Source organism: Thamnophis elegans, chromosome 6 (assembly GCF_009769535.1).
Source record: "Thamnophis elegans isolate rThaEle1 chromosome 6, rThaEle1.pri, whole genome shotgun sequence".
In the NCBI taxonomy this organism is placed as follows: Eukaryota; Metazoa; Chordata; class Lepidosauria; order Squamata; family Colubridae; genus Thamnophis; species Thamnophis elegans.
The window spans coordinates 32,458,367-32,471,184 of NC_045546.1; the positions used below are offsets into that span (position 1 = coordinate 32,458,367).

Here is a 12,818-nt window from a genome sequence, read left to right on the forward strand (position 1 = left end):
GATTTTTTTCTTCTTTGTTGATCTTGCATCCCAGGTTTATATTTATAACTGGAGTTATGGTGTACGTTAGTTGGTTTGTTTCTTGCAGTAAGCTGGTGCTTATGTTTGATATTGCAGTAGTGGCATCTTTTAATTCTTGTACCAGCTGTTTCTTTGGAACAAACCTCAATGCAGGGAACCTTATTCTGATGTTTTTGTGCTATTCCAGATGCTAAACGTTTTTTTTAAAATCATCTACTTTAGTTAGAGGGCTTTGTTTTTTCTGACGCAGAGGGTACCTGGTTTCCAAATGAATACAGTTCTATATCTCTTCTGGATTTCTCTAATGCTAACTCTCCCTTGTTTATCTCAACAGTCCAAATTATTTCCAACACAGCTTTGATTTCTCTGCCCTGCGTAGACTTTTTTCAGTTCTTCCAATTCTGCTTCTGTGAATTATTATTTCGTATTGTATAAATACGAATCATTGATCTGCTACCCTCTGTTTTCTTATTTCTGATTCTGGATGTTGCTCTTTCTAAAATTGGTGCGTCCATTTCAAATATCTTCTTGTTGCACTTGATCTGTACTAACAGATCATTATTTCTTTGTTTTCAATCGTGGGCTATTTGTGATGGGTATTTCCTTCCCTTTCCCTCATTTCCTTCCAATAGTTCTACAGCTGCAGGACTGAGTCCTGTACCCTATTTTTCCTCAGATGCCCAGGAATTCCAACATCTAGCATGGTCCTTGTTAACCTGCACAACAACTGAGCCGGTACAAATTTTTGTAATTTACGTTTCACCACACTTTGTTTGACTCCTCTGATAAGACCCATCCAGTATGGTTGAACCTCTGGTATAGCTCTTATCTTCCTCAGAGGACATAAGTCCCACAACCACGTCAAGGTAGTGCCCCACTTGGGGTGTCTATAGTGACATATCAGTTTACAATAACAATGTACAGTGAGATATACAGGGACATCACTGCCTATTCCAGGTTCTTGGAAAGGACTCGACAGGTGCACAGATCCAGTCTGAACAGTTGGCTAATTGTGCATTGAACTAAAATAATAATAATGTGAGAATTCTGCCATCAGAGTCTGAATTGTAGGTACTGTAGACTTCAAGCAATCCCATTTACTAGAAATGGGTACTATATTCTTTGGCATCTTTAAAGCAGTCTAACTATGTGGTCATCCCTGTATTCATTTTTTTGTACTAATTTTTGATTTTACCCTATAAAATAAAAAAAATGTATTAATGAAAATACCAAAAATCTCAAGATGAAACAAAAGATCTATATACAGATAGTCCTCAACTTACGCCCACAATTGACCCCAAAATTTCTGTTCTTAAATGAGATATTTGTTAAGTGAATTTTGCCTCATTTTATGACATCTCTTGCCACAGTTGTTAACTTAGTAACATGATTATTAAGTGAATCTGGTTTCCCCATGGACTTTGCTTGTCAGAAAGTCGCAAAAGGTGGTCACATGACCCCAAGTCACTGCAACTGTCATAAATATGAATCAGTTGCCAAGCGTCTGAATTTTGATCACATAACCATGGGGATGCTGTAATCAGTGTAATGGTCATAAGTGTGAAAAACTGAACAGTCACTGAATGAACTATTGACTACCTGTATACAATGCTCAAGTGAAACGAAAGCTTGGCCACACAGAATCATAACTTTCTATGACATCAATTGAAACTATGCCTGTGCCCCACTTTGATTTTTGACCAGATATATTGTTTGCTGAAGTAAAATGGTTTTAGCTGCTGACTTTGTGCTACAAATCCAGTAATTAATACTTCAAAAGCTTGCAAATTGATATTTTACACTCAACCCGTGATTGATTGGATCATCTTCACCTTACCAGATTCAACAATGACAGAACATTTTTAATGTCTTGCTTTCAACAGAACAGCATGTTCAGAGATGCCTTTGCTTTAAAACAGCCCATTTTGAAGTGTACAGCATAGTCAAGCATCAGGAAATCTGATCACAGGAAATATTTTATGACTTTTAATGTCAAAATGTATTATTGTTTTTTAAATATTTTTATTGTACATTTTTTCTGCATTTTTCATCAGTTTCATCTTTGCATCATTTTTACAATATACAATATACATATTATACCTCCTCGTTCTGATGTCTTATTCATACATAAATATTCATATAGTATCATATTTATATCTATTATTTCCATAGTTCTAACATAGTTGTCCATATGTTTATTGTACTGTATATTTTAATTTATACTTTTATACAGTCTGGGCATAGTATTATTTACAGTAAGTATTCTATCTAGCCTTGTACCTATATTTATTTCTGGTTTGTTAATCATCTTTCCTCCTTACTTTTCTAATCTTTGCATCTATTATTTAATTGATTATACCATATATCCCACATTAAATTATACTCTGTTTCTCCTTTGTCTTTAATGTCAAAATGTTTTATAATGGGTACGTCATAAAATGTTTTATAACATTTGCCAAGTTTCAATTCCATGGAAGTCATGGGCCCTGAATTTTTAAAAGGATATTTAAACAGTCTGATCAGCAATATCAGGTTTGTAGTACTACAGTTCTTTTCCGAGTTTTTTCCACGATAATTGCAAATAATACATTTCTTGAACCTAACCGGTTTGTCTGTCTGTGCTTGAGATAGCAGCTATACGGTGACGTCGTATCCAATCAAAAGGACCGCCGAGCAAATCAAATGTTTGCCGCAGCTCTTTAACGGCCGCCTTGACAACTGGAAACTGCGGGTTTCCCAAAGGAAAGTAACAGGAGCGGGGAAAGCCCTAAGAATAACCAGCTCAGCTTTAGGGAAAGAAGCTCCTTCTAGGCGCCCCACCCACCTTGACTTTCCCGGATGGATCGCGGGAGGACTCATCTACTGCGCATACTCACGGCGCAGTAGCGGAGGGGCAGGGAGGGAGGGAGGAGGAGAAAAAAAATGGCGGACGAGAAAGGAGGTGATGTGAAGCTGAAGCGGCCGCGGCTTGACGGAGGTAAACATACTGCGCTCAAATTCCTCTTCCGCAACCATTTCCTTCTCCCCCTCAGCCTAGGTTTTAATTTAAGACGTGAAAATTCTCGTAGGTCGAGGGATAGTTGTCTCCCCACCCCCTTCCTCCAGAGTCCGTGCGCAGCCTGGCTCTCGTATAATGCCCGTTCCTCGGCTTTTCATTTGAGCTCGGACTTTTCCACGAAAGAGCTCGTGACCTAATCTCCAGGCAGTTAAATGTGGATCTAGTCCACGTCAGAGTCCCGCAGGGTTTAGACCCCTGTAGAACAGGCTAGCTGGCACCTGGGTAGACTAAGTAGCGACTTGCATGTATTGCGCGATTGGAAGACTATCTGGCCGTCACCCTCATACACCAGCGTTGCAGATGAAGGTTGGCGCGGCTAATTGCTCTTTTCAGCAACTTCAGAATGCAGTTGTTGGTGCAAGTTACACGTTCTAGCAATAAACTGAATGTGATCAGCATTCTTTTATAGTTATTATGAGATAAAAGGTCCGTAAAATGGCCCCACAGGAATTCAGTGGATGCTTATCTGGGCATAACATAACATATATAAATACTCTCATAACATATATAAATACTCTCATAACATATATAAATACTAACTAGACCATATATAAATCTGATGCATAATGATTTATTTCCTTCAGGAACAACCTTTTTTGAATTTAGTGATTCAAGATGTCTTGAACTACGACATCTATAAAGCTGATCTGTAAAGACACGTGTTTGCTGGTCTTATGTTATATGTAGTTAACATTTATATGTTATACTACATATAAATAACATGCTAGAGAAAGAATATACTGGAGCATATCATTATGTAGTGTTATAATGTTTCATTTTCACTGATCTATCTCAATCCTGTAATTTTGTGGTAGAACTAAGGGATGCATAGATGAATCAATTTGATTCATGCGAATAACAATAAGTGCAAATAGTTTGGTTTCTAGAGCAAGCTTCTATAACAACTTAGTACTTGCTCAAAGTCAACTCCTCAAATGTTTATTCAAGTTGCACTGTTCCAGACTTTTGCATCAACTTGGAAATACAAGAATAATGGAACTGAAAAGATAATCTACATTTTCCAGAGAAAAAGCAGAAGGTAGACTAGTCTTAGAGGTTGGAAAAGCAGCATAGCAACACCCAACACCCTGTCATATTTAAAATGAGGATTACTAGTTTGAACTTCCACTACTCTGTTGACAAAATGATGCTGGGAAAACTAAAGGATACTGGGGGTGAGTATTGGTAGAGGAATAAGAGTTGTGAACTTATTCCTCTACCAATACTCAGCCCATTCCACGATGTACTTCAAAACCCAGTATCCTTCAGTTTAGCTCCTAGGATTTGACAATGTACAAATCCTCATTATGTCCTTTCTATTCACACAGAACATGGCATTGCCAGGCAGTCTACCTGTCCCTTCAAAAGCAGTAGTCAGAAAGCACAGTTATAGACAGTCCCAACCCAGCTAATGGAGAACTGAAGTTGCTCCTGGTCAGGTGATGAGAAAGGAGAGCAGTTATTTTAATTCCAGAAGTCTATCAGATTAATGCTTCTCTTTGCACCCTCTACAGACTTGTGAATCCCACATTTATGTGATAAATGAAGAATAAAATACCTAACAGATCTAAAAATAAGGGATATAGGAGAAAGATAGACAACAATCATAGTGACATCAAAAAGGGAAAAAGAGGCTGAAGAATCTATGAGAGGTACATAGCCTCAATCTTAGGAGCTTCAGCTATAGACCCTTAAGAGTCAGGAGGAATCCCTGATTTCTATGGCGGAGGGGATCATAAGATAGGTGGAAATATAATCCTTATGGAATTTAGAAGAAGGTACATTTTCAAATCATAACTTCATTCAGTTTCTAGCTTTCCCTCCAAGACTACTTAATATTGACCTACTTATAACACTAAATGTTCAGCAAAAATGCTTAATTCCAATGCTTAATTGGAATTGGGCCCCAGCAGTCTTATACTTAGTACTCCTAAGAATTTGTGACCTTCTGCAGATCCAGCATAAATATCAATGCTGTTTGGATTGGCTAGCAATGCATAGCATGATGAACTGATAGGCATAATTCCAAATTAGTAGTTCCAAGAGAACAGAGAGGTGTTCATAAACTCAGATGAGTAAAGGACAGAGTATTGAAGTGAGCCTACAGAACAGCAGTATTGTGCTTTAGTCATATGGGCATATCATATCCTAGAAGTTTCAACAGAAGCCACATCCCTAAGGCTGTGATGGCGAACCTATGGCACGCATGCCACAGGTGGCACTCAGAGCCATATTTGCTGGCATATGAGCTGTCAGCTCAGCTGATTTTCAGGCTTCAGACCGGGGAGGGCTGTTTTCGCCTTCCCCATGCTTCAGAAAAGCTTCCAGAGCCTGGGGGATGGCGAAAACTCCCCCCCCCCCAAATATAGGGGTGTCGTGTGTAGATGTGCAGGTGGGCAGGACACATTGAATTGTGGGTGTGGGCGCAGTCGCTGGCACACACACACACAATGTTGGCATGCCTTTAGAAAAAGGTTCACCATCACTGCCCTAAGGGCAACAAATTATCTATATTCAGAGAGTATTCAGACTCCCTTAACTTTTGTCAATTTTGTTGTGCTGCAGCCTGATTCTACAGTTGTTGGAATTCATTTTTTCTCATTAGTCTACACTCAATGAAGTGAAAACTGAATTTTAGAAATGTCTGTAAATTTAGTAAAAAAAAAGAAAGAAAGAAAGAAAGAAAGAAAGAAAGAAAGAAAGAAAGAAAGAAAGAAAGAAAGAATATCACATTGGCATAAGTATTCAAACCCTTTGCACTTAAATTTAGCTCAGGTACTCCAATTTCTTTTGATAATTGCTGACATGTTGCTACACCTTGATTGGAGTCAACCTGTGGTAAATTAAATTGATTGGACATGATTTGGAAAGGCACACACCTCTCTATAGAAGGCCTGACAATGCATAGCAAAAGCCATGAGGTCAAAGGAACTGCCTACAGAGCTCAGAGGTGGGATTATTACAAAGCATAGATCTGGGGAAGGCTACAATAAAATTTCTGCTGTACTGAAGGTTCCTAAGAGCACAACAGCCTCTATAATTCTCAAATGGAAGATGTTTGGCACAACCAAGACTCTTCCAAGAGCTAGTCGCCTGGTCAGACTGAAGAATCAGGGGAGAAGGATCTTAGTAAGAGAGGTAATCAAGAACCTGATGGTCACTCTGACTGAGTCCCAGAGATCCTGTTTGGAAATGGGACATAGTTCCAGAAGGATAACCATCAATGCAGCCCTCCACAGATCTGGGCTTTATGGCAGAGTGGCTAAATGGAAGCTTCTCTTCAGTGCAAACATATGAAAGTTTGGAGTTTGCAAAAAAGCACTTGAAGGACTCTCAGACTGTGAGGAACAAGATTCTCTGGTCTGAAATGTAACTCTTTTGCCTCTATTGTAAACATTATGACTGGAGGAAACCAGGCACCGCTCATCACCTGCAGAATACCATCCCAACAGTGAAGCATGGTAGTGTCAGAATCATGCTGTGGGGGTGTTTTCAGAAGCAGGGGCTGGAAAACTGGTCAGGGTTGAGGGAAAGCCAAATGGAGCAAAGTACATGATATCCTCAATGAAAACCTATTCCATAGTGCTCAGGATCTCAGACTGGGCCAAAGGTTCACTTTCCAACATGACAATGATCCTAAGCACACAGCTAAGACAACACAAAAGTGACTTAGGGACAATTCTGTGAATGTCCTAGAGTGGCTCAGCCAGAACCCTATTTGAATCCTATTGAACATCTCTGGAGGGACCTGAAAATAACTGTCAACCGATGGTTGCCATCCAACCTGACTGAGCTTGAGAGGATTTGCAAGCAATCCAGGAGTGTAATGCTTGTTGTGTCATACCCAAACAGACTTGAGGCTAAAATTGCCAAAGGTGCTTTAATAAAGTACTGAGTGAAGGGTCTGAATACTTACGCCAATGCGATATTTCAATGTTTTAAAAAATAAATTTACACACATTTCTAAAATTCTTTTTTTAACTTCATCATTATGGGATACTGAGTATAGATTAATGAGGAAAAAATGAATTTCAACAACTGTAGAAACCGGATGCAGCAGAACAAAATTGACAAAAGGAAAGGGGGTCTGAATACTTTCTGATGCACTGTATATTTCAAGGAATACAAACAGGAAAAAAATTCAAAACTTAGCAGCAGCCGTTATCCAGATGAACAAAAATGATTAGGTTTTTTTTTGGAGTGCATGCAAATCTTGGGCAAATTCTTGGTTGGTAAAAGGAAATTTATAGGACTTAATTCATCATGCCTTCACAGATACATTCATATTGTTTTCTTGCCACCAATATCAACATAATTTTTACTATTTTATTTCAGAATGTTATTTCAGCTTCATAGTGTAGTCTATAACTCTAGAAAGCCCTTGTGCCCTTCCATGCCAATAGTATCCATTCCAGCTTTGCTTAGTTTTTGGAGAATCACTTAAACTCCAATCAACAACAACTACAGTGTTTAAAACCCAGCTAAATAAAATCCAACATTACTAAATTTCACCTAGCCAACAGCAAACTTTGTTTTTTGCTGCAATAAGCCAACCATAAGCTTTGTAACAATTTCTAGTTCTAAGAATTATATTGGCATAAATATTTGTGGTTTAAATGTTAGAATTTTCAGTTTTATTTTTTATCTTTCTGTAATTCAAGAACAGCATAAATTTATATTTTAAAAATTATATATTTTAATTATTTCCATGAGTTTATTCTGTCTTGATTTGAAATAACTCACAATTTTTGTAGGGATGTCATGCAGATACATGATTTTTAAAATATATTTACGTATATAATTTAATTATTTTTATTCTGCATTAGCCAAGTGATAGGAGCTCCCTTCACTATATGTCTATGTCCTTACAGTGTGCTCTGTATAAACAGTTGTGGAGGTGCTGACACTGTAAGTGCAAAAGTCGCCTCTGAATAACAGTGCTTTATGAGGTTGCTGCTCCCATCAGTCCACTCAGTAAAAATAGCTCATCTTGGTAAGTTGTTTCGACTTCACCAGGACCTGAAGAAGAGGCAGAAAAACCTGTGAAAACTAAGACTGTTTCTTCCAGTAATGGAGGGGAAAGCTCGAGTCGTAGTGTGGAAAAACGTGCAGCTGATGAAGATGCTGAAGACTTCTCAACAAAGCCTGCTCCTGCCAAAATGTCCAAGTTTGGGTTTGCCATTGGCTCTCAGCTTGCAAAGAAACCACCTGCAATATCCATCAAACTTGGAGCAAATGTAAGTGGTTAAAAAATGTTTTGAATTGGTAATGTTTAGTATTTGAATGAATAAGTATTTGTTTTGACATTAAAAATAGTCTTAAAATGTTGATTTTATCTTATTTGAGCCTTGTGAATTACAGATGGTTTTTATTGCCTTGTTTTATGAACAATTATAAGATTTACGGAAAATGGAATTTGCTGGGAATGTGAAGATATTGATAATTTCTATTCTAATGTTTGCTGTAGTATGGTGGTGAGTGCATAACTTAGCAATATTATATACTGACAAAAATAAATACTAATTTTTAATCCTTTAGCCTTAATTAAAGATATATGAATTCATTTAAAGGAATATAATTAGTAGTTTAGAAAGCCAGTGTGGTATATTGGTTAAGGCACCGGCTAGAAACCAGGAGGCCATGAGTTCTACTGCTGTTAAGCATGAAGTCAGCTAGATGACCTTTTGCCAGTCACATACTCATAGCTGGAAGAAGGCAATAGCAAAAAAAAAAAAAAAAAAAAAGCCAAGAAAACTGCAATGAGTTGTCTAGGCATTTGCCAGAAGTCAGTGCTGACTGGAAGAAGAAAAACAATCAAATGAGTCTTATTCAAGAGGCTGGCCTATTATCTTTACTATTGTTTTTTATTATTACAAAAACCTTGTAGAAATACTTTTCACTTTAGTGGCAGTTACCTTTTCTAGGAAAGCTTGCAAAAAGTAATTTGAGTTATTGTGTGGATTAGTAGTATAATAAACACATAAGTATACATTTGCATACATACATTGCCAATAAAAATATTTACAAAAGTTTGAAACCATTTAAGCTTTATAAAGTTTTTTTTTTAAATTGAAAATTGCAAACGTTACTTGGCCAAGTCACCAAATTAACAGTAAAGTAAGCACAGGAGGAATCTGTCTCAGGAGAGCATTTTACAATAAAGGTTCCATAGTCACGCCCTCTCCAGTAGGCACATGCTGGTGAAGTATAGTCGGGGGAAAACAACATGCTGCAGCAAATCAATAAGGAACAATAATTACAAATATATTTGTTTCGTAAAGTATATAGAGCTTATTTGTTCTTATTTATTTTCTTCCAGTAAATGAATTTAGTGCAGTGGAGACAATTCGTGGCCTATTGAATCATCGTTTGAGAGATATTTCCTTATCCGATTCCTCAATCTTTTCAACAGTGACAGAACTTATAATGTACTGCCTTTACTGGAGTAGTTGGCATACATTTAGATATATATGTATATGTATGTCTTTGAAAATAGCCCAAGTTAAACTGTATAGCACACTCAAATATCAGCACAGAAAATGTTTTATGACATTTTGCATTATGTCACAAAACTCATGATATTTATAGCATAAAATATTTCATAAGATTTGCCAAATTTCAATTCTGTGGGAGTCATGGGTCCTGGATATTGGACACATTTTGTAAGTTAGTCCATTTGAGGTAAATCTTGGTTCAAAAAGTATTGCCTATGATGCACCCTTTCACCCTATTAAAAGTTACAAGAATAAGAGTTTTAGTTGTACTGTATATAAATTGAATTGTCTTGATTTAGAAACAATTTCCCATGTAATATAGGGTAGAGAAAGGTACAGTTCTAGTAAAATGTCAGTTTGTGTTTAGTAATTTGGTTTACTTAAGGTTTATAGCATGCTTTTAATTACTAATTTCTATTGTATTGATTTCTTGCATCAATAATTTTTTCCTTTGCCTCTTTCAGAAACCTAAAGAACCTACTCCAACTTTAGCTCCAAAAACACTCTCTGTAGCAGCAGTATTCAATGAAGATGAAGATGTAAGTAATTGAGAAATGTGCAGGAACGTGAATGTAGTACAGATCTATAGCGTTAAATAACTCGCCCTGCTGGTGGTTTTGTAGACTTTGAATACCTAGGCTTTGGTGAGGGTAATTGAAGAGCCCTCCTGGGTAGTGCAGGTCTGCTTTTTGTTCTTGCCCATGTTTTGCCATCTTATGTTCCTTGTTTTTACTATTGTATTATATTATTCTGAGTTTTTTTTTTTAATTTGTGTACTGCTCAGAGTAGTTAAAAGTTGAGTCACGTACACATTTAATTATAAGAATATAGTAAATAAACACAATCACATAGTTGCTAATCCTGACGAAAATATGTTTAGTTTAAAGACTTTTAGAGAAGTGCAGCTTTAGCAGTGCAAAGCATCTTTTTGCCTTTGAATCTGAATTGCCACATAGCTCTATATGTTATGTAAAATAGGGATAGTATGCTGCTTTAGCTGCAACAGCTGTATTGTGTCTTTCTAATGTTAATAAAAGATTTTAAACTACAAACTTTAGATTGGATGAGATTTTTAACAATAAATTATTAAGTTGAATGTAATAAAATGTATGATTGATTTATATGCTGGGGGCTGACATTCAAGATCAGCACAAAATAACAAAAAGGCTCTTCAAAAACAATCTCATCTATACTATAAACAAAATAATTGTGTTCATGTTGTATTTTTACTTAGAGTGAACCTGAAGAGATGCCTCCAGAAGCTAAAATGCGTATGAAAAACATTGGAAGGTAACATGTCTTTCATATTAAGATTGTTGGAAAATGGTAGAACAATGTTCATTATATTAGTATATTGACTATGTGTTGAAGCTAAAACTTAAGTAGCTCTTCTAGAGTTATTTCCAAGTGAATCAGGGATTATAATTTGGAGTTTATACATACCATGTTTCTGGTTTATCCTTTTTAGCTTTCAGCAGTTGAAAATATTTTTATTGTATTTATCTTCTGCCATAAGAAAATGTGTTCAAATACAATAGTTTAGGATTTCAGGATTATAAACATACTGCTGCCAGATGCATATAGATACGGCATTTTCACTTTGTAATAGAAGCTCTTTAAATATTTGTAAGTGAAGTACTAAATTAGTAAAGGTGAACCAATTGATTTTGTTTGTTTACAGGGATACTCCAACTTCAGCAGGACCAAATTCTTTCAACAAAGGAAAGCACGGGTTTTCTGACAACCAGAAGTTATGGGAACGTAATATGAAATCTCATCTTGGAAATGTTCGTGAACAGGATGATGACTAGTTGTCTATTTTAATCTGGGTGTTGGGAAATGGGAGAGTACAATATTAAAGGAATAGTGCCCTTTTTTAGAATGGTATACAGCTATTTTGGATGCCACTTTTAAAAGTTTGTCGTGGTACAACAACAAAAATGAGTTTAAAAGTAGAGGTAACTTATGTTTTGTATACAAATTTCAAAGCAATTGCTAATTTTGTAGCTTCATGCATTTAATTTCACGTTATGGAAAATAAAGGCATTGGAAGTGGTACATTTTTAAAGAAATTTTCTTTTTACAATTATTCTTATATGAAGATAGAAAAATCATTCTGTCTTTAATTAGTTTTAAGTTAAATGCTGCTGTATTAAAAAATCCAGATCCTGTTCTGTGATAGGTTTTTGTTGTTTATTTCTTTAGGCTACTTTTATAGAGGTTCAGTACATCAAGTCTTGCTAGACTGTTTTAATCCACATAATTCTGTAAAATAAACTATTACAAAATAACTTTACTACATTTCAATCTAAGATTTTTGACTGTGGTAGACTATTAGTATAATCCTGTTCTCGAACATTGTGTAATCCTTCTGTAGCCTGTTTCCCCCTTAAGAAATGGGTCTTGCATGTATATACATATTAGGAAAGTATTACAACCATTCATAACAAAGGTAAATCAGTATTTTTTAACATTTCAACTCTTGAGCCTTGACCAGTGCTTGTCATTGTTTGTCAGTTTGAAGTAGATTGATTAATAGGCTATCAAAGAAAAAGGAATTTTCAGAAGGAGACTATGCTTTGTCGTGTTTTAAATGCCAGGGTCTTTTTTTAAATAATCCTATAGGAGTGAGAATTACACATTTAAATTAGCAATTGCTTACTAAAATGCAGAAATTTGCAATTTGCTTCCATATGTTGATGGTATATTGTGCTAGAACTTTGGTAGCAAAAGTGAACTCTACTTTGAAGACAGGGAATCATGGTTTGGGTTTGTTTGTTTTTGAGGTTTATTTTGCATTCATATTTAAGCAGATGCAAACACACACACACCCTTTAGCTTTTCTTGTTCAGACTTCATTTCTTCAAGAAAATATCCTTTCCTCATTTTTTTAGAACGTTCTAATTTCTTAAATAAAAAAGAGAATACCATATTTCTGGTTGGTGTAGCTTTCAAGATTTGCGTAGCATAGCTTGACCCAAGGCTTATCTGCTATGTCCCTTTGCAGAATATGTATATAAGTCAGAATCTAGAGCCAGAAGGTCCAGTTGGATTGGAGTTCTTTGCTCATTACAAAGCTTCAATAGGGTCACTGTTTCATTGAAACCATGGTCTGGAAAATGACACCATTTATGCTTGAATATTTCCAACTTCCTGTTTGTTTGTATCTTTGTTTAGTCTTAGGAAATTAAAAACATCTTTCTAAGATGTCACCAGCTGAATGCAAAGATGTAGCTATTAAATAG

The 12,818-nt window shown here is 36.1% G+C and overlaps 1 protein-coding gene across 1 annotated transcript; it reads left to right on the forward strand.

The window, feature by feature from the left end:
* Positions 1–2,919: 2,919 nt before the first annotated feature.
* Positions 2,920–11,869, forward strand: PCNP (PEST proteolytic signal containing nuclear protein). Its single transcript, XM_032219890.1, has 5 exons — positions 2,920–2,998; positions 8,096–8,316; positions 10,038–10,112; positions 10,808–10,863; positions 11,255–11,869. The coding sequence occupies exons 1-5, from the start codon at positions 2,944–2,946 to the stop codon at positions 11,382–11,384; spliced, it is 537 nt and encodes a 178-aa protein (XP_032075781.1). The 5' UTR covers positions 2,920–2,943; the 3' UTR covers positions 11,385–11,869.
* Positions 11,870–12,818: the final 949 nt, after the last annotated feature.

What these genes read in the sequence shown, in the direction of transcription:
- PCNP (XM_032219890.1), top strand. Translation starts at nt 2,944, where the DNA reads ATGGCGGACGAGAAAGGAGGTGATGTGAAGCTGAAGCGGCCGCGGCTT. An exon ending in CCATCAAACTTGGAGCAAAT is followed by an intron (nt 8,317 to 10,037) that starts GTAAGTGGTTAA and finishes TGCCTCTTTCAG; the next exon opens with AAACCTAAAGAACCTACTCC. An exon ending in TATTCAATGAAGATGAAGAT is followed by an intron (nt 10,113 to 10,807) that starts GTAAGTAATTGA and finishes ATTTTTACTTAG; the next exon opens with AGTGAACCTGAAGAGATGCC.